Source organism: Ambystoma mexicanum, chromosome 10 (assembly GCF_040938575.1).
Source record: "Ambystoma mexicanum isolate Mex_15411 chromosome 10, UKY_AmexF1_1, whole genome shotgun sequence".
In the NCBI taxonomy this organism is placed as follows: Eukaryota; Metazoa; Chordata; class Amphibia; order Caudata; family Ambystomatidae; genus Ambystoma; species Ambystoma mexicanum.
The window spans coordinates 1,557,952,591-1,557,978,865 of NC_090932.1; the positions used below are offsets into that span (position 1 = coordinate 1,557,952,591).

The window sequence follows — 26,275 nt, forward strand, 5'->3', positions numbered from 1 at the left end:
AGTTTCTGTTGAGGGTATTCCGGGCCTGTCTTGTGGAGGGCACAGTGGGTGCTGCATATGGTTTTTAAGTGGCCGTCACCTGGCAGGGAGCCAGTGGAGGACACAGAGAGCGGCTGTGTTGTGCTCTGTGGGGCCAAGGGCAAGGAGGAGCCTAGCTTCTGTGTTTTGGACCTGTTTGAGCTTTTTGAGTTGATATGCAGGGGCGGCCAGGTAAAGGGAATTAGCATAGTCTCGGCGGGAGAGGACGGTAGCCATGATTGCAGTGACTCTGTGAGCATAGGAGCAGTAAGGGAAGATGTGTCTGATAATGCAGAGGTGTAGATAGCAAGATTTAGACTAAGAGCTGATGTGGTGTGAAAGTGTCAGATCAGCGTCCATGGTGCATCCCAGGTTCTTTACTGAGTAGGATGTGGCAGGAGGGAGACATAGGGAGGACGGCCAAGGGGTGGGTTGGGGGAAGAGTGCTGTCTTCTCACAGCTCACGATTTCGGTTTTGTCTGCTTAGTTGTAGCAGGTTAAGTCATGTAAGCGAATAAGAGCAGGGAAGGGGCTCAGGTATAGGTTTAAGAGTAGGGGCATATGGATGCGCCATGTGGTACCCTGTTGGTGACAGGGCAGGGGGTCTAGGTGAAGGGGAGAAGGAGGGTGATTTGTGATCTGTTAGCGAGGAAGGATGAAATCCACTAGTGCTGCGTCCCTGATGCCAAGCGAGTGGAGTCTGTCTGTGAAGATGCTGTGGTCAATAGTGTCAAAGGCCGGTTGCCGGTATAGAAAGCCCAACGATGTTGCTGATTGTCGTGGCAACTTCTTCCCAGAATGCCCTGACCGTGGGGCAGTTCCAATACATATGTATAGAGTTCGCCATGTTGGAGTTGCATTTGGGACAGTTTGTTTCCCGCGATGGGTCGAATTTAGATGCCTTGGGTGTTTTAATGTGTAGATGATTCAGGATCTTAAATTGTATTAATCTAAAGTTGGAGTTAAGCGAGATAGATTTAGTGTGCTGGCAATATCTGGGCCATTTGGTATCCTCAATAGTGATTCCCAGGTCTCGCTCCCATTTTTGTTTCATACAGTTTTTGGAAGGGGTATGTGTCTGGGCTGCCCTGTATAGGCTAGATATTGTTCCTGTAAAACTGTCCTGCATCATAATTGCCGCTACAGGGAGATTGGGAAGGGAGGCAAGCAGGGAGCAGTTACTATGAACTTGTTCCACTGCTGGAAGCAGGTGTACGGTCCGGTGTTAATCAAGAGGGGAAGATGGGTGGCAGTCAATAGTAAGAAGAGGAAGACGGCATGGTTCGTCCAGATTAGTGGTGGGGAGAGCATGGAGATCAGCTTGGAAGGGCTGAAAATTGTGTCTAAGTTATGTCGTGAGGTGTATGTGGTGGTACAAGGGGTGTTGTCCTGACAACTGAGTTTGAACGGTCTACTTTCTTATTACTGTAAACCCACAGTTGTTCTGTCATGTAACATACATTCAAATTTCTTCTGTATGTAATAGTACTCAACCAATGAATTAACAGTACAGACAAAACTAGAAAATAAATACAGCTTTTATTTATTTAGCTGTTAATGCATTTCGTAGTCATGCATTTAAACTTTTTTAGAAAAGATTTTTTGCACAAAAGATTAGTTTACCAAGTGTAATTTGTTCCTTAACATATACAAATCCTTTGTAGTCACTGAAATGGTAACACAATTTAATTTGTACATAACTAGAGCAGATTTGTGCTTTACATTTTTGTGTATAACTACCACCTATAGTGACAAGTGATAGCTAAAATACATATTCCAACCATACAGAGAAACATAGTTAATAATGTCACGTTTGGTTGTATTTAGCCAGGCTAGAGGCTGACCTAACACATGGTCGACGTCTGGATATAAATCAGTTAGTTAGAAGGGCCAAAAGGTGCACTGTGGTGCTGGTCCTCAGACGTTTCGGCGAGGTGCCTTCATCTAGGGCCTGGAATAGGTCTCCCTTGGGGGTAGTATCGCTGTGTGGATCCTGCAGTAGGCGGTCGACCAGTATCAAGTATGGAGTGAATGGTCCATAGTTGTTCAAAGGTTGTTCAATTTAGCCTCAGGCTGCTTTCATAGCGTGCTTGCTGTCAAGCGTGGCTGTGAGGTGCTGGTGGTATTTGGCATTGCGCCAGTATGAATCTGGGAAATGCGTCTGATGCAAGGGCGGCTTAGTTCCCCAAAAGATGGATGCTATCCTGCTACGGGACGAAGGTCTGAATCCGATCAAAGCCGTGGTACAATGAGGCAGCAGGAGAGCTGTCTGTAAATCACATGAAGCTGTGCAGTTCTGTGCGTGAGGTGTACGTGGTACCTGAAATCAGTTGAGTCATGTTGAGGGCTTCCAGATGGTCTAGGTAGGAGTGGTTGAGTCATTGGGATTATGAGGGCATCAAACCATACGTTTAGATCTCCTAGAATGGTGAGGGAGGCGTGGGTGACCAGAATGGCCCCAATGGAGTCACAGTTATAGCCCGGCGGTCTATACATGAGTAAGAAGCTGTGGGTAAGGGAGGAACTGATGAGACATTTCACTAGGAGAGATTTGCAGTCTGTGTTTCAGGCTTGTTCCTCGAAGTGTGAGACAGTGAGGTGTAGATGTGGAAGATGGCAATCCTGCCTGCTCTGCTTGTTCTGTTGTGCACGATTATTGTGTAGCCTGGGAGGAATGCCTCATGTGCAATGGGTCAGGGGTCATTAGAGAACCAGGTTTCTGTGATGAAGAGGATGTCTGGGTTTTCAGAGGAAAGTAAGTCAAATATGTTGTGTTTGATTTTGGCAATAGGTCTGGCGTTAATTAGGATGCATGAAATTTGATTAGATGAACGGAGGTTGTAGGCCCACGGAGGAGGGAGCAGCAGAGGGCTGGTTAGGGGGGGTGGAGGGTAGTGAGTGGGTGCAGGGGAGGGAATCTCCTGGGTGCATCCCTGATGGGGTTTGGGGGTTAGTGAGCATCATGGGGAGGATGGGGAGGGCGAATCGTGCAAAATGTTTGATGTTTGTGTCTCAGAGAATAGAACACACAGATGTTGTTTTAAACTTATCAGAGGCGTATTGCCTAAAGTTTTGAAGGAACGTATGGGGTGAAAGATTGGGAGGGTTAGGGCGAAGCTTTTAAGGCTTAGGGCAATGGGGGAAGAGTTAAGTCTTAAGGGTTTGGGGTAAAATGTTGGGTGGAAGCGATGGGGGAATTGTTCAAGGTGAAGGGTGATGAGATGAAGGGTTAATGCTGAAGGGTGAGAGGTTGGGGGAAAGGATAGGAGTGAGGTGTCAAACCCTAGGATAACAAATGTAGGGGTGAAGGATTAGGTGTGAGTGGTCAAAGAGTAAAGTGCTTGAGAAGATAGTCAAGGGGCGAAGGATTAGGCATGAAGCATTAAGGTTCAAGGTTTTGGGATGATGGTTTAGGGTTGAAGCAAAGGTGGTGAGGGGTGAATGTTTATGGTGGACAGGAGAGGTGCAAAGGGTTGCAGGTGTAGGAAAAGACGTTACATCTTAGGGTAAAGGTTAGGGGTGAAGCATAGGCAATGAGGCGTGAGTGTTTATGGGTGAAAGGAGGGGTGTGATGGGTTACAGGTGTAAGATTAGAGATGAGGTGTTAGGGTGGAGGTTAACGGTGAAGGGGTGAAGGGTGAAAGATTAGCAGTGGAGAGCTAGAGTGAGGAGTTTGGCATGTGATACTTAGTCGGTTATTGATATTGATATTGATATTTTATTTCTATTGCGCTCGTACACAAGTGTTTCAGAGAGCGACAAGGCACGGGAGGGGAACAGGGGAGAACAAAACAACAATCTTACTAGGCCCAGTGACATTGAGAACGTGCAAGTGCATGGGATATATAAAAGCCTCACTTCACTTCAGTCCAACACTGGTCATTGTTGCAGTCTTGCTGCTTGTGTTCGGTCAGCTTGTTCCTCGTTCCTTATTCCTAGTTACTTGTCAATGGGGTCTTGGGTTTCGATTTTGTTTTCTTATTGGTATTTCCTGCTTCCTGCAGCTTTCTAGCCAGCAATTTCCAGTGCTTTCCTGTTCCTGAGCAGCAGAGTTTGACAGTGTTCTTTAGTTCCTTGCTCTCACTGTATTCTGCAGTGTAACCCTGACCCCTGAGACACTCCTTTTGGAGTGATTTCCTATTCTTCTTCCCTGTCCCTTCTGTACTTGAGTGGGAAGGGGCAGGAGGCCTGGGATTGTCCTTCGGTTTTCCCTATGCCTGTTGCTTGACTTCCTCCTGGAGTCTGTTCCTGGTATTCCCCTCCACTTCCCTCTTGGTTCACTAATGATTGTTAGGTGTGCTGTTGTGCCCCCCCACTCTCCTGTGTGAATGCCTATGTTTTCCTTTCTATCCTGTAAGCACTATTCCTACTTGTCCCTTGTCAGGAGTCCTGTGCATTATGTTATCCTCCCTTTGCTGTTACTGGCCTGATTCACAGAAGTGTTTTATAATGGTGCAATCCCATAGGAAAACGCTCTGTGAATCAGGCCCAAAGACTTTCTGGGTCCCTGTTTCATCAGTAGGGGATCTTGGGCTTCGCTGACATTCCAGGTTTTGATTCCCACCCTCGTGAGTATTGTCTTTAAGTTACCTTTTATAATACCATTGAGGGAGTCAGTGCACAGACCCTGTCATTGCTTGTTCTGTGTGTGGGCTTAGCCCTGACAGTAAAACATTGGGAGTAATGATGTTTCAAAGCCTCCAGAAAGAGGGTCAACATCAAACAATCATACATGTTTCGGGACATCAGTCCCATCTTCAGGGATATACCCTCATCCTTTTCCTATAAAAGTAATACAAACAAAAAAGGGTTGCAATCAAGCTTCAATCAGTAAATGTCAAGTTGCGATAATTCGAAAGTAAAACGTTAGACCCCCAACCTGAATATGGTGAGTCATTAACCAGTTACTACTGCAAGAGGTATCTTTATAGTAACATATAGGAAACCAATCATCAGGGTAAAATAGAAGTGAGGTGATCAACAACCTGAAAAACACAAAACCACAATGACCCGTGCGAGCCCAGCCAGTAAAGCAGATGCCCAGTACCATGAGTGCCCAAATTAATCCTGTGATGTACCCGATGTAAGTCGAAGCTTAAGTCCGAGCTCGTCAACCCAGAATACCGTAAATGTACTGAAAATAAAGCAACTGACATTGAGAGGCTGGAAGTATCAACCTCTAGAACCCACTGTTATGTGAGGGTTCAAGATAACCCTTACTGTGACCATTGTTCAGAACATCGTCCGCCAAGCCCTGCAGTTGTCGTGAGCGGTCACGCCGGGCGTCCAATTCTTCAAGGAGAGCTGGGTGTCCAGATGCACCGCGTGCACACAGCCGGCGGAGCAAAGCATAACAGCTGAATGCACGCCGGGTGCCATCTTGGAGTGTGCATGCCCGTGAATGCTTAGCACTGACAGTACCTGTAACAGCAATTTTGGGCGACGAGCTTGCTGGCTTTCCTTGCAATCATAAGGTGATTCTAAGCATTTATCCCACATCTCCTTTCATATATCACACTGAAACCCCTGACGTACCTCAACACCTCTGCCATCAGTATACACCGACAACCAATGAAAAAGAAAGAAAGAATTCAGTCTAGCTGGGCACACATCGAGTCTTCAGCAATAGCACTCTATCCTAAAACCTCCAACAGCTCCCACCAACGTGCCTTGACCTCCGGGCTGCTTACTGGAGCCTATCCATCTCACCCAAGTCCTAAACCAGCAAAAATGCACACAAGCATCTTCTAAATTAACCTGTTAGAACCTCCTACACATGTACTGCGGTCACCAAGGGCGTTCCAACCACAAAGCGCATTGAGGCCATACAAATGGGGAAAGGGCACAATATAAATAACCAATACAATACAATAGATGTCTCACTTTCTACTTGCACAACTTGGGTCTTAGTGTGCATGTGTCTTAGTTCCTGAGTGTATGTTGATTCACACGTATTTACACACTGTACGATCTGGTGTATGTCGCCCTTGCGAATGTCATCTGCCTTGTGTTACCTCGTGACACCGAGACAGACACGTATAGCTTCACTCCCTGGGAGAGTGTCACACACATTGGAAGGCAGTGTCAAATCTGTCCATCGCCAGCCTCAGACACGGGCTGTTAGGCTATAATAGAGTCTCACACTTCTTAAAGTAGCCTCACAGCTGGATGCAAACCTGCCTCAGGGGCTTCACACTTTCTAAGGTAATCTCACACCCAACATTTGCTACGCTCAAGGATCTTTTAGTTCACTTTCCCATTTTGCAAATCAGGCTTGCACTTGACCATTATCAAGGCCTTAAGGACCTTCCAGCGGAACATACAGGACTGTATGCCCCATGCCATTCTTCTGATGCTCCGCCATTTCTGTAATGAGAGAACACAACACTACCCAGAATGCAAGGAAAAAACAGGACTGTATAAGCGAATCCTGAATGACATGGAGCATGTTGGCATGTACACTTAGAAAAGCTGCCCCACCAATCACATGCTTGCCAGCTGCGTAGAACTTTAGTCTTTAAATGTATTTTACATCTTGGAAGCTATACTCACACATGACCAGGGGTCAGGCTAAAGGACCCCTTATAGAAGTCTGACACTATGAAAGGCACCCTCACACATGGCATGGGGTCAGCCTAAAGGACCCCTCAGAGGAGTCTGACACTATGGAAGGCAGCCTCACACATGACCAGGGATCAGCCCAAAGGACCCCTCAGAGGAGTCTGACACTATGGAAGGCAGCCTCACACATGACCAGGGATCAGCCTAAAGGACCCCTCAGAGGAGTCTGACATTATGGAAGGCGCCCTCACACATGACATGGGGTCAGCCTAATGGACCCCTCAGAGGAGTCTGACACTATGAAAGGCACCCTCACACATGACATGGGGCAGCCTAAAGGACCCCTCAGAGAAGTCTGACACTATGAAAGGCACCCTCACACATGAAATGGGGTCAGCCTAAAGGACCCCTCAGAGAAGTCTGACACTATGAAAGGCACCCTCACACATGAAATGGGGTCAGCCTAAAGGACCCCTCAGAGAAGTCTGACACTATGGAAGGTGGCCTTACACATGACCAGGGGCCAGCCTAAAGGCCCCCTCACAGAAGCACCCTCACACATGACATGGGGTCAGCCTAAAGGACCCCTCAGAGAAGTCTGACACTATGAAAGGCACCCTCACACATGAAATGGGGTCAGCCTAAAGGACCCCTCAGAGAAGTCTGACACTATGGAAGGTGGCCTCACACATGACCAGGGGCCCGCCTAAAGGCCCCCTCACAGAAGTCTGACACTATGAAAGGCACCCTCACACATGACATGGGGTCAGCCTAAAGGACCCCTCAGAGAAGTCTGACACTATGGAAGGCACCCTCACACATGACATGGGGTCAGCCTAAAGGACCCCTCAGAGGAGTCTAACAAGAGTAGTCTGAAAATGAGCTGTGTATCATCCACATAGCATTGAAAGTAGGGCTAGAGAGCGGCAATGGGGTGAGCAAGGAGTGCCAGGTACTGGTTGAACAGCCAGGGAGAGAGGTTAGATCTCTGGGGGACACCACAGGTAGAGAAAAAGATATCGGAGAGGAAGGACCCAAGTTGGACCTGGGAGGGTCCGTCAGAGAGGAAAGAAGTCAGCCACGCCAGAGCGTGACCGGTGATACCCAGGTTATCACGGAGATGGTTGAGCAGGATGGCATGGTTGACAGTGTCAAAGGCAGAAGAGAGAGCAAGCAAGATGAGGACGCAGGGGGTGTTACAGTCAAGGTTGGAGAGCAGGTCTTCACGGATGTTCAGGCGAGCAGTTTCCATGCTTCTGGTAGCTCTGAAGCCTGACTGATGGTCATGAAGACAACCAACAGATTCAATGTGAAGATTTAGCTGGGAGATGGCCAGTTTCTCCAGAAGCTTGCCCAGGAAGGGAGTGATAGAGATTGGGCGAAAGTTAGCCAGGCAGGAGGGGTCAGCAGAGAGTTTCCTAAGGAGAGGGTGCACAAGGGAGTGCTTCAGGTGGGAAGGGGAGACTCCAGTGGGAAAAGAGTGATTGCAAAAATCAGCCAGGGCAGGAACGAAGGAGTCGATGTGTCCTTGATAGTTTTGGAGGAACAGGGGTGAACCTGTTTCGATGAGACTTTCATAGATCGGACTTGTCTAGAAACCTCATCTGCAGAAAAAAGGGGTAAGGCAGAGAAGGAGGGCAGGGGGGTGGTGGCTGAGGAAGGGCCATAGGATGAGCAAGGAGTAGAGGGAGGGAGGCGATAGGAGGAGAGTGAGGACAGGATGTCCTGAGTTTTCGAAAAGAAGTGAGAAGCCAGTGCCGTGCAGAGGGCATGGGAAGGGACAGGAGAGGTAGAGACTGCAGCAGGATTGGCCAGTTCCTTGCAGATTTTAAAGAGTTCAGCCGGGTTGTTAGATGCCACAGAGATGTGGGCTTGGATATGAGCTCTCTTCTTGGTGAGGACGGAGCGCCGGTATTGCCTTTGCAGCATGCGGTAGGCCAGTTTGTCAGAGGATGAGCAAGAAGCACGCAATTTCCTCTCACCACCCTGCACGTGCGTTTTAGGGTGACGAGGTCTGAGTCATACCAGGAGTTACACTTGGCTTTGAGCTTCAGGAGGATTCTCATGACAGGGGCAAGGATATCAAGAGTATCAGATATAGAAGAGTGGAGCGTGGAGCGGGCTGTGTCAGGGTGAGAGTCAGCCAAAGGAGGAGGGGGGGGGGGTGAGAAGGTGGCAGCGAAAGCCTCAACTGACACTCGCTTCATGGGTCGGATGACCGAGAAGGTGGGTGGCAGTGATGGAGGTGGCTTGACCTGAGGGGTAGGGAGGGTGAGGTGGGAGGATAGGAGAAAGTGATTGATGAGCTTTGTCATCCAAGGAGTCAACAACTCAAGTGAGCCCTTAAAGAGGTCAGCAGGGCAGTTATTGCCGAGGCAGGATGTGGGTTTCATGGCGAGGATAAACTTGAGAATTTGATCCTCAGAACAGTGGACGAAGTTAAACAAAGGGACATCATTAGACACTTGAGCGTCATCCTGGTGGATAGTTTGGGCGAGGGTGGGCCCACGTAATTGTGTTGGCATATTACTGATGGTATATTTGTGGGCGGAGATCTTGGCTGAAATTCATCATAAATGTTCTGACACCATGTGGAGTCTTTAATAGGATCCTGGTTATGAGAAGGGGTATCCTGAAATTCGGTCAAGATTTGAAACAATTCACTGGACCGAGCATTGGAGATCCTTTTATTAAAGTAGGTGGATTTAGCAGAGATAATGGTATTTTTAAATTCCTTCACTGCCTGTTTATACTGAGCAAGAGTGAGGTGGCTGGGGTTCTTACACCCGGCTCTTTCACAAGCCCTCTTTGTATACGTAACTGAAATCATGTCATCATTAAATCATATATTTTTGCGAGTCTCAGGCTTAATTAGTTTTTTCCTCCGCGCGCCAAGACTGCAATAACACTTTGGATGGTGGACGTAAGGTGCGCCATCAACTTGGAACAGTTAGTAAAACACTTGAGCGGCTCAATGCCGGATGAAAGGTGTGCCCGAAAATATAGAAGGGGTGACATTTTTAAAGTTCCTGGAGAATTGTTCGACTCTTGGTATTGAGTCCAATCTCACAGGAGGGGCAGGTAGGTCAGGGACGTCATTTGGGCGTTGCCAGGGGTTGCAGTTGCATCCCCCTGTGGTCTGCCTTGCTACCCCTGTGGTCTCCCTTGCTACACCTAAAAAACATTTTGTTTTTAAAACGTTTTCTTTTTTTTAAATTTAAAATCCTGGGCTGTGGCCAGCACCATGTGGCTCTTTAATTTTGGAGTGACTGGCTTTCTTGTTCAGCCTCTTAAAAATAACAGGGGGTTCTACGTGTGTGACACTTTGAGCAGTGACCCTAAATAAGAAAGAATAGGAATAACAAATAATTTGTCTTCCTGAATTCAATACAATAATTGCTAGACTCATTAAAGGTTTATTTCAGGCACGCTTCAAGGGGTGAGTCACTGATTTAGTCTGTTCTTAAACACCTCAACTCAGCCTTTCATCCTTCGAGGTCGATAAATGAGTACCAACACAGGTTGGGTGATATTGTATGTATATTTGTTCTATATAAAGTGCTTAACCGTAAGTGCTATACAATAACACATCATTATTATTTGGCCTTGGACATCTGCTTGCATTCACAGTAATTTGGTAATATGGGTTTATACACACTGATCTTAACGATACATATGGTGATCCATTCTTGTAAGAAATGTATATCACATTATAGTGATATCGTAACCATATTTCTCGTAGTGTACTTAGGAACAATGCTATGTGATGCCACTACCTGTTTTGTCATGGGGTGAAAGGTCATGTTCCATCAGTTCCTATGATGTCACTTCGGGGTGGGTATCAAATGACAATGACATCACTACCTGATGTCATCAGAGGACAAAGGTCATATGGCATCACTTCCGCTACCCCTGGCATTTTGGTGAAATGACATCCCTGAGGTAGGTTCACAACTGCGTGCACTAAGAAATGGTCTGACCATGCACAAGGGCTGACTACAACATTGGAGATGGAAGTATGATGGGTAAGAACCCAATCCAGCGTGCGTCCCCCATTGTGTGTGGACTCTTTTACCCATTGAGAGAGTCCGATGGTGTCAGAGATTAAAATCACCCATAATAATGAGCAGAGTTTGAGCCCTGGTGATAGGAATAAGTAGCTCAAGAAATTGTTCCTCAAACAGGGGCATATCCCTAGGTGGTCTTTAGAGGGCCAGGATACTTAGAGAGATATTAGCCTTAATCTTTATTTTGATCAGTAAAGGCTCACAGTCATCAGGGCTAGTAAGAGCGACGGTGTGACAATCCAGATGGTTTTTACACATAAGTGCCACACCTCCGCCTTTGTGGACCAGGCAATCAGACCGAAAAAAGCAGATAAAAACAGATAATCAGGAGGGAGAGACAGGGTTGCATCTGCGGGTATGGAGGGATTTAACCATGTTTCGGTCAAGGCCATCCTATCTGGGCCACATTCCGAAAGGTAATCCACTATCTCCACTCCATGCTTCAGCAGTGATCATGTGTTTAGCATTGAGAAGGTCAGCGTTGAGTCGGTCACACTAATACTAGCTGCAGGAGAAGGACACGGTGTGATAGCAGGATTCCTTCGGTCAGTGGGACTTGGAGGACTTTCAATGAGATCTGGAGAGTTTGAACAAAGAGCGACTGAGAGTGTATCCGGGTCTGTAGGCGAGACAGCACTGCCAAATGTCTAAAAGGGTGAGTGATTTCTTGGAACATATGGTCCTGAGACACCGGCAGAGAATCCGAAAGAGTAGGTAGTATGCCAGTACAAGTGTCGGTGGGGGAAGTAAGACGTGTGCTTAGTCGCGCTTTCTTGCAGGGCCGACTCGGGGCAACACTAGGTACACTGTGAGGGCCCGGAAGTATGGGTTGGTCCAGCGTGACGGAGAAGCGCTCTAAAATGCTAGCCTGTTTTCATGTGTATGCCGTGGAGCAACCACGAGGGCTTAATAGAGATTTTGTATATCCGTAATTTCGGTATTCACATTGAGAAAAGAGATGAAAACTCCCCCTGTGTTTTTCCAGGCCCAGTAAGAGACACATAGAGCACACCTTGCGCAAACCGGCGATAACCGGCCTCTCAAACGCACATGCCAACGTGCCTAAGAGGCTCGGTATTACCTGGAGGTGTCGTTCGAAGGAACTACAATTGTTACACAAAGCCTGATACGATCAGGAGCCTGCCGCGGCCGTGAGAAAGAGGCGCGGTGCACAGGAGGGAACACGGCACAGATATTCTCAATAGCCGAATACTAGGACATTCGATTCTAAAGTTTACAGGAAATATTCAAATCTAGATGCTATTTATTTATTTTATTTATTTGTATTTGTAAATCGCCCAAGCCCAAGGGCATCAGAGCGCTGTTTCAGAACTGTTACATTCATCTTGACAACCAAAGACAATACACCAGGGAAGGGGAATACAACAGGTTAAAGGGGAAAAGGGCCTTGCGGCTTAGCAAGATAGGGTCGGGGGGAGGCCTAGAGGTGAGGCATGACAGATCATGGTTCCACGTGGTGGTGGTGTGCGGCAGTCTTACACAAAGAGGCACGTTTTGAGTGCCTTTCTTAAGGGTCGGTAGGCAGTTTCTGCTCTCAGTTCAGGCGGGAGGGTGTTCCACTGGGTAGCAGCTACTGTGGGGAAGCTGGCTTCTCCTGCTCTTATCCTTTTCACCTTTGGAAGGACTAGCCAGTGTGCCACGGCGGTTCTCACTGGTCTGGACGAGTTGGATCGTTCAATTTTCCAGGCTAGGTATTGAGGGGCTGTGTTTGAGAGACACTTGTGAGTGATCGAGACAGTTTTGAAAATGATTCTTTCTCGGACAGGGAGCCAATGGACTTTTTTTCGCGTGGTGGAGATGTGGTCTCTTTTGTTCAAAAATGCATCATGTAATTTGTATTAGTTTCGATTTAGAAATGTTATTTTATGATATTTGTATGTATTGTATTCACAATGATATGATCTGTCTGTTGTAGTAATAATAAAGTAGATATATTTATACAACTTAGACTGGACAGTCCCTTTTATCATTGGGTAATAATTGTATTTTTGCTGTGTTACAACTAACCAACGATCCACGACCTTGCGGAGATAAGCCTGCTGTTCCGTCCACGTTACCAAAATTGGAGAAGGAGGCTTATAATTTACTTGTGTTTCCAATCTGTTTGGATCTCTTCTGGTGTACTAGAGGTGTAAGGCTGATTGATGGTTTAGAAACGGATATTCATCCCTGGACCACTGATGCCAGAGATGTTGATTCGTCACAAAGGCAACCTCACACATGACATGCCAGCTTAAAGGACCCCTCAGAGGAGTCTGACACTATGGAAGGCGGCCTCACACATGACCAGGAGTGTGCGAATCTCAGTGATCCTTAGTCACACGAAAGTGATCATTTTTAGACTTTGATTCTTTGGTGCCAGCGACACCCACTAGAGCGAAAACGCCTCTGATGGATAGTGGTAGATGGCATCTGTCCATCAATACACACCTGCCTTTGTGGGGTGTCATATTTCCCCTTTTAACTGTTTCTGGAACTGTAATTTGCTGAAAGGGGCCCATTCTGCATGTGGTCCAGCTGCAGTTGGTTGCCCCCACTGTTCATTTAATGGTTGTAGTCCCAGATGGCCGAGGATTGACAGAACAGTGTTTGTTTTGCTGTGCTTTTTGTAACGTATTATAGACCAAATCTATCAGCTTTGCTAATGCTGATTCACTGTTAGGAGGACATCCTTTTTTCCAAAAGTCTAAATTCATGACTCTCTGATCCTTGGAAGCACACTCTCTGCTGATGAGGCTCCAAAGTTCCTCTCAAGAACACCTATTTCCTATTAGTAGCCACTTAAGCATCTTTATTTTATCTGCCTCTGAAGGGCGAAAGGATGACATATTTATTGCTACAAATGAATGGAAACGTTTACAGTGGGGCTGTAAATGCCATGCGCTGTTTGCACTTTAAAGCATATTAAAATATGACTCTAATAAACTCTAAATAAACATGCGCCAGCAGAACCGACCTCATGAAGCGAGATGGAACTCCTGATTGAGGGTGCAGAAGGTGATTGGACTCAGAGACAAGGGCGCCCCTGCCAGGCCAAGTTACACAACTTGAGCAATAAAAAAGTCTTTAAGTTAAACTCAAAAATACTCTAATAGGAGTAGGATCCAGTGCAAAACCAGCAAAACTATTTTCTTTTTATTTATTTACATTTTTACATTTTTTTATTAAATTTTGTATTTGGCAGTATTTACAAAAAAAACAAGTCGTCCAGAAACACAATCAATTAGCGACCAACTCCCTGCACAGTTACATTATACAATGCACTGAAGGTAAGAAAAACATACCGTTCACAGATTCAGTACGACGAATCTTTTCCAAATTCTTAAGTAACGGCCAGAGCATTTAGGGTTAATTACGACCCTGGCGTTAAGGGTTTAACGGCGCCGTAAAAGGTGTCGGCGGCGTTAAACAATTAACGCCTGATTACGAGGTCCCTTTGCGGGACCCGTCCTTAAGGGCTGGTTTTACCAGCTGTTAAAGAAGGGTGCCGCAAAGGGACCTCGGTGCTAATTACGGTACCGCAATTTGCAGTACCGTACTTAGCGCCTTCCCCAGTCCCATTGAGTCCTATGGGGCGAAAATGGGAATGGGGAAGGGCCATGGTGAAATGGGGAAATACCGCCCCGCCAACCTTGGAATGGGGCGGTATTTCCCCATTTCACCATGGTGGACTCGTTACAACACCGGCACCAACCATGGTGCTAATAGCGCCATGGTTTAGCGCCGGGGTTGTATGTGTTTGCCGGCAGCAGGTGCCGTGCCGCTCTTTACGGCCGTACGCCGTGGCTGCAGCGACCACGGTTTGGTCGTTGTACATTTGGTCGAGACCTTTTCATCGAGTCAACTAAACACACATGTATGTGTATTTGTATATTGTTGTTTAGGCCTGCTGACGGTTTATGGGATGGAAGATGGAGAGAGGGAGTCAGGGAAGCAATGGGGCAGCACTCGCCCCCCACTACATGACAGGAAAAGAGAAGGGAGGGCGACCATGGTCATGAAAAAGTGTTGATCGAATGTACAACTACGAAAATGAGGTCGTTGTCACCAGGTAGCACGCTTTACGGCACTGACAGCCCTGGCTGTAGCCGTTTTACTGCAATGCCTGTCACAATACGATAGGAATATATTTTTAAATAACTGCGAATGCTCACAGGCTGATGTTAGGCGAGGAATCGGCCAATGCTCGTCCACATTATCAGGTTAATTGCAATTCTGTAGTTCGTCATCAGCACTTACTTTCCATGTAGAGGAATGCAGCGCGGCAAAATAGAACGCATGTCCTACAGTCAATCCACTGGATTGACCGCCATCATACTTTTATTCAGCTGTCATTTTCAACACATTATCCTCAGTACGTGTTTCGCTGCCAATGACAGCTTCATCGGGAGGTACGTTTAATGTGTACGTGGACTCAAAGCACCGAATACATTGTTCATTTCAAGGCTACACATGCAGAATGAGACGACTTTGGGGTCTAGAAACACTACCACTAACCCCAAGTTCTAGGCTCTACAGAACTTCTCAAAACGTTTATTTCAGCTTTGTGGGCATGGACTGTGATATTCAGCACCGTGGGCATGGACTGTGATATTCAGAACTGTGGGCACGGCCTGTGATATTCGTGAACAGAAAATGTATTCATGAATTTATTTTTCAATACGCAAAGAACTGCCTGAAATACAATTTACTCGAAGTCTCGGGAGGATAGCTTGGGGGGAACGCGCTCGCTTTGGAAACAAGACAACAGGAGCAACACAGGTTCGATCCCTGGGTCTGTGCTTAGAAACCTCTGGGTATAAATAACCAATCATGCCATATTGAAGCACTTTGGGTGAAAGGACTCGAAGGCCAAGAAGTGTGGTCATGGGCATTAGTTGGGGTATGACCATAGGCTGAACCGAAGGCAGCGAGTCAGGGGATCACACTCGCAGCAACGAGCAACCAGTGTCAAATTCAAGTTATGGCAATGCTTTTGCTATATTCTCTAGTTAGTTTCTTCCAGTGGCACCTGCCCCATTAACTCATTTGGGGACAGCTTGTTGGACGAGCCCCCAATTCTACATTTTACATTCGAGGATACCTAGACCTCGCTCCCTGTGGCTTGGGAGATCCCATTACTGCCTCTTATTGCTGCAGGAATGCTGGGTGTTCTCTATAGCACTGTCATTGTCACCTTGCTGCCACGTCAATGTGCTTTCTGGGCATATAGGGTGGCATACAAATATCATACAAGGATAAGAGGATCCTATTAGAGCTGTATTTGTATTTGTATTTGATTTCATTTTATATAGCTCCTTACGCCAAAGCTCTGTACATAGAATTAAAAACAGTACAAAAAAGTGAAGTCAATATTTAAAACACAAAGTATTTCAGTAATTGTAATAAGCTGACTGCGAGAAAACAAAAGGCCCTCATTACAAGACTGGCGGTAACCCATGGCGCTATTAGCACCATGGTTGCTGCCGGTGTTGTAACGAGTCCGCCAATGTTCAGTGGGGAATTACCACCCCATTCAAAGGTTGGCAGGGCGGTAATTGCCCATTGAACCTTCCCCATTCCCATTTTTGCCCCATAGGGCTCAATGGGACTGGGGAAGGCTTGTTTTGTTTGTTTGTTTGTTTGTTTTTATTATTTATAATGCGCGAGCATACCCGGGGTATCAGGGCGCAGCCTTTACAAGAATTTTCTAAACTTGGTTACAGTACAAAGAATATGCATAATACAAAAAGAGAATACACCAATGTTATATACAAATCAGTAGTAGGCCTGCAGGCCATTATATACAGGTAAGCAGGAAGGCACACGTGGTTACAGTTTGTGCGGGTGGTGCTGGGCACGTCATAGGCTTAGTGGGTGGCGGCAAATTGCGGTACCGTAATTACCTCGAAGGTCCCTTTGCGGGTCCCTACTTTAACGACTGGTCCAGACCAGCCGTTCAGGTCGGGTCCCGCAAAGGGACCTCCTAATTAGGCGCTAAGGGGTTAACAGCGCCGCAGCCTTTTACGGCACCGTTAACCCCTTAGCACCAGGGTCGTAATGACCCCCAAAGAGTCCAATGCTGATATGCTAGCACAGGAATGCTGCTGTTGAAAACATTGGGGGCAGAACTGCTTGCATGTCTGCATGCATGGCTGGTTTGCATGAAGAGCAAGTCTAGCTAAGTGCCGTACGGAGAGGACGCACCCAGGGGTTTCAAGGTGGGTGCATGGGTAGCATTGGACAGTGGCGTGTTCAGACTCTTTTGACTGGGGTGGCCCAAGTGGGGCGCTGACTTATTCAGGGGTGGCCTGAAGTACGAGCACACACACACAATGATCATAGATCACACCACCTGGTGTGGCCAATAAGATTCCAAGCCACTTCCTGAACACGCCACTGAATGGAGCATTCCTGTTTTTCCCCCTTTTTTCTTCAGTGGTTTCCTGCCTATACACCGTACCCCTATCCACCACCCCATCACCTATACGCTTCACGTTTGCCCCCATTTTCGCAGTTGCTGGCATTTATTACACCGGAATCGGACCTGTAATGGAAAGAGAGGTGAGTGTGCGGGGGAGGGGTTAGCACGATGGAGACCATGGATTGGCCCATTACCGGAAACAAGAGTTTGTTCTACCGCAGGGGATGCACACCAGTCAACCAGAGTTCCCAGCTACAACACCAAAGAGATGATTGCTACCCTTGGCTGACCAAAAAGTGATGCCCATGAGTTCAGGAAGCAGAAGGCTCTTTGTCCAAGCCAAGGGCACCTCTACATTTACGTAAAAGGTGAGTATACTACGAAGAGCTTTGGCGTTTCATTGCACTTTCATGGCGAGCTGCCTTATGGGACATTTGAATAGTTGGTTTAGGCTCCAGACTCTACTGGTTCTGACGCTGCCACCAGTGGCATGTTATCTTGATGGTCCGGAGGGTTTCCCAGAGCAATGCCAGAGGTTAGGATTAATTCCAAACCTTCCAGCCATCACCTCTTTTGTTTTGCATGTTATCTTGATGTACATTGATTGTGATTGAGTTAAATCCCGGCGGCTGCTGTGGTTACCAGACTCATGTTGGTTCCTGGTCTCTTTTAGGCGTTGGTGCTGGTCGTGATCCTTGGCTGGATTTTTGTGCCCATCTACGTGAAGGCCGGGGTAAGTACATCCACAATATCTTTCTACTTATCGCTATTGCAGGGGTCTGCAACCCGTGGCCCTCCAGATGTTTTGGACTTCAATGTCCATGATCCCACATCACTGACTATGCTGGCAGAGGTTAGTTGGAATTGTAGCCCAAAACATCTGGAGAGCTGAAGGTTGCAGACCCCGGTGCTAGGGCTTGGTTTCTTGGATTATGCCAAACACCTGTGGCCTGGTTCAGATGACCATGTCAAGAGGTGGTTATTGCTGTAAAGGTCCAGCTGTGACTGTATGCACTATGACTTCTGCTATCGATTTCCCCTTGTACGAGCATACTGCGAGGCCCTTGAGGAGCGTGCTTTAGAAGTTTGGTGTTTTGGAAACATTCCCAGTGTTGTTCCCTAGCAAGTCTTTATGATGTCATATTGGGTTCATTTACTCCCACTTTGCACTGGCACAGGAGCCCTTCACATCCTCTTATTGAAAGGTCAAAGGTTATCTTGGTTAGGCACTTTCTTCATAAAATAACGTGGTGGGGTCTCTTCCCCAAGGAATGGATGTTCTCCCAAGGTGGGTGCTCAGTGACCACCCTTTGATGTGCACCTTTTGTTCCCCGTCCAAAGGTCAGAGGTCACCTTGGATGCGCATCCTCAATAGCAAGGGGGTCTCCAACCTTCGGCTCGCCTCATGTGTTGAGCTACAAATCTAACAATTCTTCCCCACTGAGTATGCTGGCTAGAGTTTATGGGAGTTGTAGTCCAAAACACCTGGAGAGACAAAGGTAAGGTTTCAGACCCGTGCTGTAGGGCTCTCCTAGGAAAGACGCAGGGATCGTAGGAGGGCTTTCTGTCTGTGGAGCACTCTCCTGGGACGAGCCGTGATGTCTGGATAGTATGATGCGCTGTCTCTCGGAGTTTCGAGGACTTCAGGGGACGGACAGAGGACTCTGCATTTCCATAGGAAGACTGGAGGGCACCGTGCTTAAATGTCAGACTCTCTCCCCATCGTCTCTCTTTTTACCTCTCTCCATCCAGGTGGTGACAATGCCAGAATATCTGAAGAAGCGCTTCGGTGGAAAGCGGATTCGAATCTACCTCTCCATTCTGTCCTTGCTGCTGTACGTCTTCACCAAGATATCAGTGAGTTCATCAGTCTGCTCAGTCTCTATTTTTGAATACAGCTCTCCCTTAAATCCCATGGACTGTCCCCTGACAATTCATTCCATGTCAATGACTCTCCTTTAACTCTATATGTCACCTGCATAACTCAGCCCTTACTCTCCTTTTCAGCTCCTTCACTCTCACTTGGCTCTTTATTTCATCCGGATGACTGTCACCTGACTGCCCTTCACACATCCATCACTCGACTTTCCTTATCTCCATGCTTTTATCCTGGCCCTTCTTCTCTCCTACCTGACTCTCCCATGACTTTCCATCATTACCCAACTCTCAATTACAACTCTTAACTCTATCCTGATTCCTCCTAGTTTTCCCATGACTTTCCATTTCACCTCCAAGGCTCTCCCTTTGTTATCTCCCCGTTTCTGTCCAGACTCTTCTTTTCTCCTTCCTAACTCCCCTGTGACTTAACATTTCACCTTCCTAGCTCTCATTGACTTCAACTACATGACCACATTCCTGACTCTCTCCTCCCTTTTGTTATCTCTCTGTTTCTATCCTGACTCTTTTTTTTCTCCTTCCTGGCTCTTCCGTCGCTTTCCATTTCACCTCATAGGCTCTCCTTGAATTCATCTTCATGACCACATTCCTGACTCCTCACTTTTGTTATCACCCTATTTCTATCTTGACTTTTCTTTTCTCCTTCCTGGCTCTCCCATGACTTTCCATTTCAACTTCTAGGCTCTCCTTGAGTTCATCTCTATGACCACATTCCTGACTCTCTCCTCCCTTTTAGTTATCTCCCTGTTTCTATCCTGACTCTTTTTGTCTCCTTCCTGGCTCTTCCGTCGCTTTCCATTTCACCTCCTAGGCTCTCCTTGAATTCATCTTCATGACCACATTCCTCACTCCTCACTTTTGTTATCTCCCTGTTTCTATCTTGACTTTTCTTTTCTCCTTCCTGGCTCTCCCATGACTTTCCATTTCAACTTCTAGGCTCTCCTTTAGTTCATCTCTATGACCACATTCCTGACTCTCTCCTCCCTTTTGTTATCTCCCTGTTTCTATCCTGACTCTTTTTTTTCTCCTTCCTGGCTCTTCCGTCGCTTTCCATTTCACCTCCTAGGCTCTCCTTGAATTCATCTTCATGACCACATTCCTCACTCCTCACTTTTGTTATCTCCCTGTTTCTATCTTGACTTTTCTTTTCTCCTTCCTGGCTCTCCCATGACTTTCCATTTCAACTTCTAGGCTCTCCTTGAGTTCATCTCTGTGACCACATTCCTGACTCTCTCCTCCCTTTTAGTTATCTCCCTGTTTCTATCCTGACTCTTTTTTTCTCCTTCCTGGCTCTTCCGTCGCTTTCCATTTCACCTCATAGGCTCTCCTTGAATTCATCTTCATGACCACATTCCTCACTCCTCACTTTTGTTATCTCCCTGTTTCTATCTTGACTTTTCTTTTCTCCTTCCTGGCTCTCCCATGACTTTCCATTTCAACTTCTAGGCTCTCCTTGAGTTCATCTCTGTGACCACATTCCTGACTCTCTCCTCCCTTTTGTTATCTCCCTGTTTCTATCCTGACTCTTTTTTTTCTCCTTCCTGGCTCTTCCGTCGCTTTCCATTTCACTTCCTAGGCTCTCCTTGAATTCATCTTTATGACCACATTCCTGACTCCTCACTTTTGTTATCTCCCTATTTCTATCTTGACTTTTCTTTTCTCCTTCCTGGCTCTCCCATGACTTTCCATTTCAACTTCTAGGCTCTCCTTGTGTTCATCCCCCATGGCCACATTCCTGACTCTCTCCTCCCTTTTGGCATCTCCCTGTTTCTATCATGACTCTTCTTTTCTCCTTACTGGCTCTCCTGTCCCTTTCCATTTCACCTCCTAAGCTCTCCTTGAGCTCTTCTCCATGCCACATTCCTGACTCTCTGCTCACGTTTGTTATCTCCCTGTTTCTATCCTGACTCTTTTTTTCTCCTTCTTGGCTCTCCTGTCGCTTTCCATTTCACCTCCCAGGCTCTCCTTGTGTTCATCTCCATGACCACATTCCTGACTCTCTCCTCACTTTTGTTATCAACCTGTTTCTATCTTGACTTTTCTGTTCTCCTCCCTGACTCCCCAGTGACTTTCCATTTCACCTCTCAGGCTCTCCCTGATTTCATATCCATGAAAACTCCCTGACTTTCCAGTTTGTAACCATGACTCTCTTCTGACATATCCAAACCATAGGGCGCAAGCCAACACTTCAAGGAAGACCATAGGCAAAAAGAAAACGTGTATTCACAGTAACACAACTCTCCTCTGGATAGTCTTTAACCAATTATGTTTCATTTCTTCTTTATAAAATTGGTACTGTATGCCTGATTTAGTTTTGCCACCTATTTGCCATGTATTCAAATATTGTATGTACCATTATTAAATAGATGACAAAGAATTAATTTCGAACACAAAAGCCTATTCAACATTTCAAACAACATGGACTATATAAGATAACACGGTTGGGTCTCATTTTAAGTATGGCGGTCCAGAAATAAGGGTGCCGGCAGCGACGTACCGGCACACTTTTCGGTCTACCATACTACAACAATGTTGGTAGGGGTCACTGATCCCCAGCATGCCTGACCTGCCGGGGTATCAGGCCCCTACCGGCATGGTTGGCTCTGAAGCACTGGCACTTTTAGCAACGGTCCCGGTGCTTCTGTGACCCCATGTCACTCGATGGAAATGGGGATTTACCGTTACCATTGCCACTTTTGATACCCGGTGGCACTGGGATTTCAGGTGACGGTAATAGTGTTACGGGGTTGCCGCCAAACTTGTAATGAGGGCCAACGCACAATCGACATACACATTCCTTTACAAAGCTAAGTGTGAATCGATTATTTAAAAACATATGCACAATAACACATTGTATACCTCAAGCACATCACACACAGATGTGTTTATGTGTTTGTGTGTATATATGTATAATTAAAGAGCAGGTTCTATCATTAAAACCTCCAATCCTGAAACTTCGCCAATGCAAAAGGGAATAAAGAGAACTTATCCAGTTCTCATATTATTTGCTCTAAGACGTACATTTACTCAAGAGCGTTAGTTCTAGATGGAATGCCTGCGTAAACAAATAATCAATTAATTAATTTCTTTGATCAACACGACTTGTGTGTGTGTCGACATAGAGCGTTTGGTGCAGAAACCTCATCATGGCATGCCTCCATTAGGAAAAAATTACATTTTAAAAAAAAACACCCCCTCTACAGGGACTGACAGATTCTGTCAAATGCGCCTTATCATAGACAAAGCAGAACTTCGCAAAGTGCAGCAAATGCCCCCCCTTGATGAGATTTTCACTGGGGTCAAACAAATAGCTCCAAAATATTTTCCACTCAGCACCAATTCCAAATAGTAACACATTTCAAAGTGTTTAGTACCGAGCAGCAAGGAATCAATGCAATTGAAAACATGATTCTATCCCCAGTCTCCATTTCATTCACCTGACTCCCCCTTGTCTCTCCATTTTATCCCTTTAACTCACTCCTGACTCACCATTTCAACTCTGTTAATCTGTCCTGACTGTTCACAATACTTACCTGTCTCCCACCTGACTTTCCTTATCTTCACCTTGGCTCTCCATTTGAATTCACTCACGGCATCCTGACTCGTCCCGCGCTACCCATGACTCTCAATTTCACTTCCACGACTGTCGCCCATTTCATGTTCATGACTATCTTCAGAGTCTCGTTTTCTTTATTATGACACTCTCCTGAGTCTCCAGTCCATATCATTCCCATTCCCTTGATTCTCCAATGCACCTTCCTGAATCTCTGCTCTCTATTACATATCTTTGACTCTCTCTTGACGGTCCATTTCACCTCCCGAAACCTCCCTTGTCTCCCTCCCTGTGTCTCCTCCCAAACTCGCCCTGCCCTCTTTTTGCACCTTCCAGACTCTCACTGTACTGTTTCACCTCACTTGTCTCTTCGTGTTATCTACCTTGACTGTGCACTGCATATCCTTCTGACTCTTCCCTGACTCTACTTATAATCTTATTCTCCATTTCAACTCCCCAACTTCCTCCTGATTCTTCCTTTCTGCTTCCTAACTCTCCCGTGACTTTCCATTTCACCTCCCTCTGTCCCCTTGATTTCATCTTCATGACTGTGCCCTAACTCTTCATTTCTCCATCCCTACTCTCTCCTGTTTCTTCATTCCTATCCTTCCATGGGGCATTGGACACTCCACATGGCTCTTTGTTGACTCTTCATTACACCTCCTTAACTCTCTCCTGACTTTCCTTTTCATCTCCCTGGCTCTTCACTTCAACTCCCTCTCCCTCCACTGATTCTTCCTTTCTTCTTCCTGATTCTCCCATGACTTTACATTTCACCTCCCTGGCTCTCCCGGATTTCCTCTTCCTGAATCTCCCCTAACACTGAATTTCTCTAACGTTACTCTCTCCTGTGTCTCCATTCCATATCCGTGATTTTCCCTTGACTCTCACATTCTCCTTACTGACTCTTTGTTGACTCAATTTCATCTTCCTGACTCTCCCTTGACTGTCCATTATACCTACCGAACTCTCTCCTGACTTTCCTTTTCATCTCCTTGGCTCTTCACTTCAACTCCTTCACCCTCCACTGATGCCCGAGTTCATCTTCATGACTCTCCCCTGACTCCCTTTGGATTTTCTCATAGAGTCTAGTCCACTGCCATTATTGTTAATAACCTCAATACTTCACGAATTTAACCCCACACCTTTAACTGGCATAAGATTCACTGTAGCGCATCCAGGCTAACGCGCTCCGAAGTTGTCGTATAGAGGGTTCCTTGTATCGCTATGTCCTTTTTCAGGAACAAAAGACCCTGTCATCCTTTGGCTGTCATTCGAATCTCTCAAGAAGGACCTAATGTGCAGTTCTAGGTCTTACATGGGTGGTTTGTCCCTTGACTACAGCTCAAGTCTTTGAATGATCCAGAGTCGGGTTCTTTGTCTTGCATGAGGATTGGTCCCCCCGCTCACTGCATCATCTCTTGGCACAGATTCCAGATTCCCCATCTACTTCTGTGTCTCCATTGCAGCTTTTGTCTCCCGCCTCTTTTTTGCAACACTTGCGAAGGGTTCAACATGTGTGCCTTAGTTTCCAGTAACTGGTTTCTAACCTCAGCTCTCAGCCTCATTTCTCTGAAAGATCTGGCCATGTGACTACCGGCACCAAAGGAGCGCTTGACCCCTCGCTGCAAGGTTTCCGGTTCTATCCCGGTAGGTGGGAGGGTTGCCACAGCCTCAGGTGAGCACAATGCCTCCTCAACACCTAGTCCATCGCATCGCCCCCGTGACACTTGCCTCGCTAGACGCCGTCCACCTCTCTCCTCCCAGCCACCTAGACGCCGTCCACCTCTCTCCTCCCCGCCACCTAGACGCTGTCCACCTCTCTCCTCCCAGCCACCTAGACGCTGTCCACCTCTCTCCTCCCAGCCACCTAGACGCCGTCCACCTCTCTCCTCCCCGCCACACAGTGCACGTGTACCCCTGCTCTGTGCCCCTCTGTATCCTACCCCCCTTGCTGTATATCCGTTCTGTTGTTACCTCTGAAAAGTGCTCCATTGTGCATCTGTACTGTTCTATAACTCTGTAAAGCGCTCTGTTGCTTCTCGATGGTAGGTTTGCCCTCAATAATTACAATAATAATAATAATGATAAAAATAGCAACATAACTCGCCTCTCTTTGTCAGACTGAGATGGCCCTGCCCTCTATTTGACAGCAGATAGCAGACAAGGCTTTTCTCCATAAGCAATGAGCAGGACAACAACTAGAAAGATACATTTAATATTACGTAGAATGTAATCAATGCAGGAAGCGCAACAAGCCAAACCGACACCCTCTTAGAAATAGGAAAGCGGGGGAATGCAGCAATGCTTTGCAGGGCGGGATGTGGTTACCCCGCTTCTTATTGGGGGGGGGGCATGGGCAATCCAAGGGCTCCCTCTACTGAAGTGTGGGGGTTCTAGGATGTTTGCTCGAGTATTCTTTTATTTTGCACATTTCACCACACAAAAGTGGGGTGAGGCCCCCACAAACTCCCACATTCCCCCGCCTTAATATATACCGAACCCTACCCCCCCCATCTACTTTTGCAGCGAAATGTGCACAAGTAAACTCGAGCAAATGAGCCTCGAACAAATGGGCCTGCAAGCAAATGGGCTAGTACCAAGTGTGGGCAGCAGCGATCGCTGTGCCAATGCATTTTGCACGGTCAGACTGGTTTTACACCAGGGATTATGCGGGGGGAAGTCACTGAGGAACGTCACCATCATCATGGAGGCTGCATTTTCAATTCTTTACTCAGAAGGAGCTGTGCCTTCCATTGCTCAAAGAGGGGCAGTGCCCACTTCCCATCGCCCTTCCACTTGGGAGCAGTGCCCTGCCCTCCTTTGTTCCTCAGTGCAGCTCAGGGGTCGAAGTGTACAAAAAGAAGCAGTGGTACTATGCTTCCCCATACCGCGCCCCCTTTTACCCCACTTTCCACCCCTTCCCCTGCTCCCCATCAGCCTCATGTTCCCCCAACCAAATCAAACCCCCTACCTGGGCCCTTCCTTTTCTTCCCTTCACCCCACACTACTGTGCTTTGCAACAGTACTATCGAGACTCACAAAACACAATCAAAAGAAAAGGCATTTATATGACCACCATTAGTTTGTCATTGTACCCCAACGCATGCAGCTTTAAGCAGCCCCCCCTTTTCTAAAACACCCACCATTCCTACCTCTCAACGGGCATTGCCAAGATGCCAACTCCCCACCCTTACCTGTACAGACAGCTGTGCCTGCAGGAATCCATGCTTAATTTCAGGAGACACAGATGACTGCAGAGCTTTGTGGTGGCCTGGCAATGGGTGTTATGTACCCAAAGCAGTCCAGCACCTGCGAGATAGAGCAGTATGATGTGGCACTGAAGTGTTACCAGCACGGCCCAGGTTGGAATTCCCAGTAGGGGAGAAGTCAAACAAAAAAGAAAGGAGCCCTTCCCTACTGTCCTGGAACGGTTCTCCGGGTCACATAATGTGAGGGAACAATGGGTATTTCCCTGAAACGTCAGCTAACGTTGTACCCTTTTGTCCCCACCCACTTTGACCTCAGGTTCAGCTATGCCCTCTCACCCCCCTTCGGTACCATCACTTTTACCTCGTGGAAACAGTGTCCACTCTGCATTGCGGGTAGTGCCTGCTATTGACCTTCTGTGGAGCAGCTCCACCTGTTCCCCCAGCAAAGCAGTGCCCTTCATTTGTAATTACCCTTTGCCGTCCTTTTCTCCCTAGCAGAGCAGCGCCCTTCCTTCGTAACATGTAGACCAGTAATCCCCACTTG

At 46.9% G+C, this 26,275-nt stretch overlaps 1 protein-coding gene across 1 annotated transcript in view; it reads left to right on the forward strand.

Moving 5' to 3' along the window:
• SLC5A1 (solute carrier family 5 member 1) overlaps positions 1-26,275 on the forward strand; it is a 281,641-nt gene that overhangs the window by 166,893 nt on the left and 88,473 nt on the right. The window contains exons 4-5 of the mRNA XM_069619846.1: positions 17,744-17,803; positions 18,823-18,927. Coding sequence (XP_069475947.1) covers positions 17,744-17,803; positions 18,823-18,927 — 165 coding nt within the window. The remainder of the gene's footprint in view (positions 1-17,743; positions 17,804-18,822; positions 18,928-26,275) is intronic.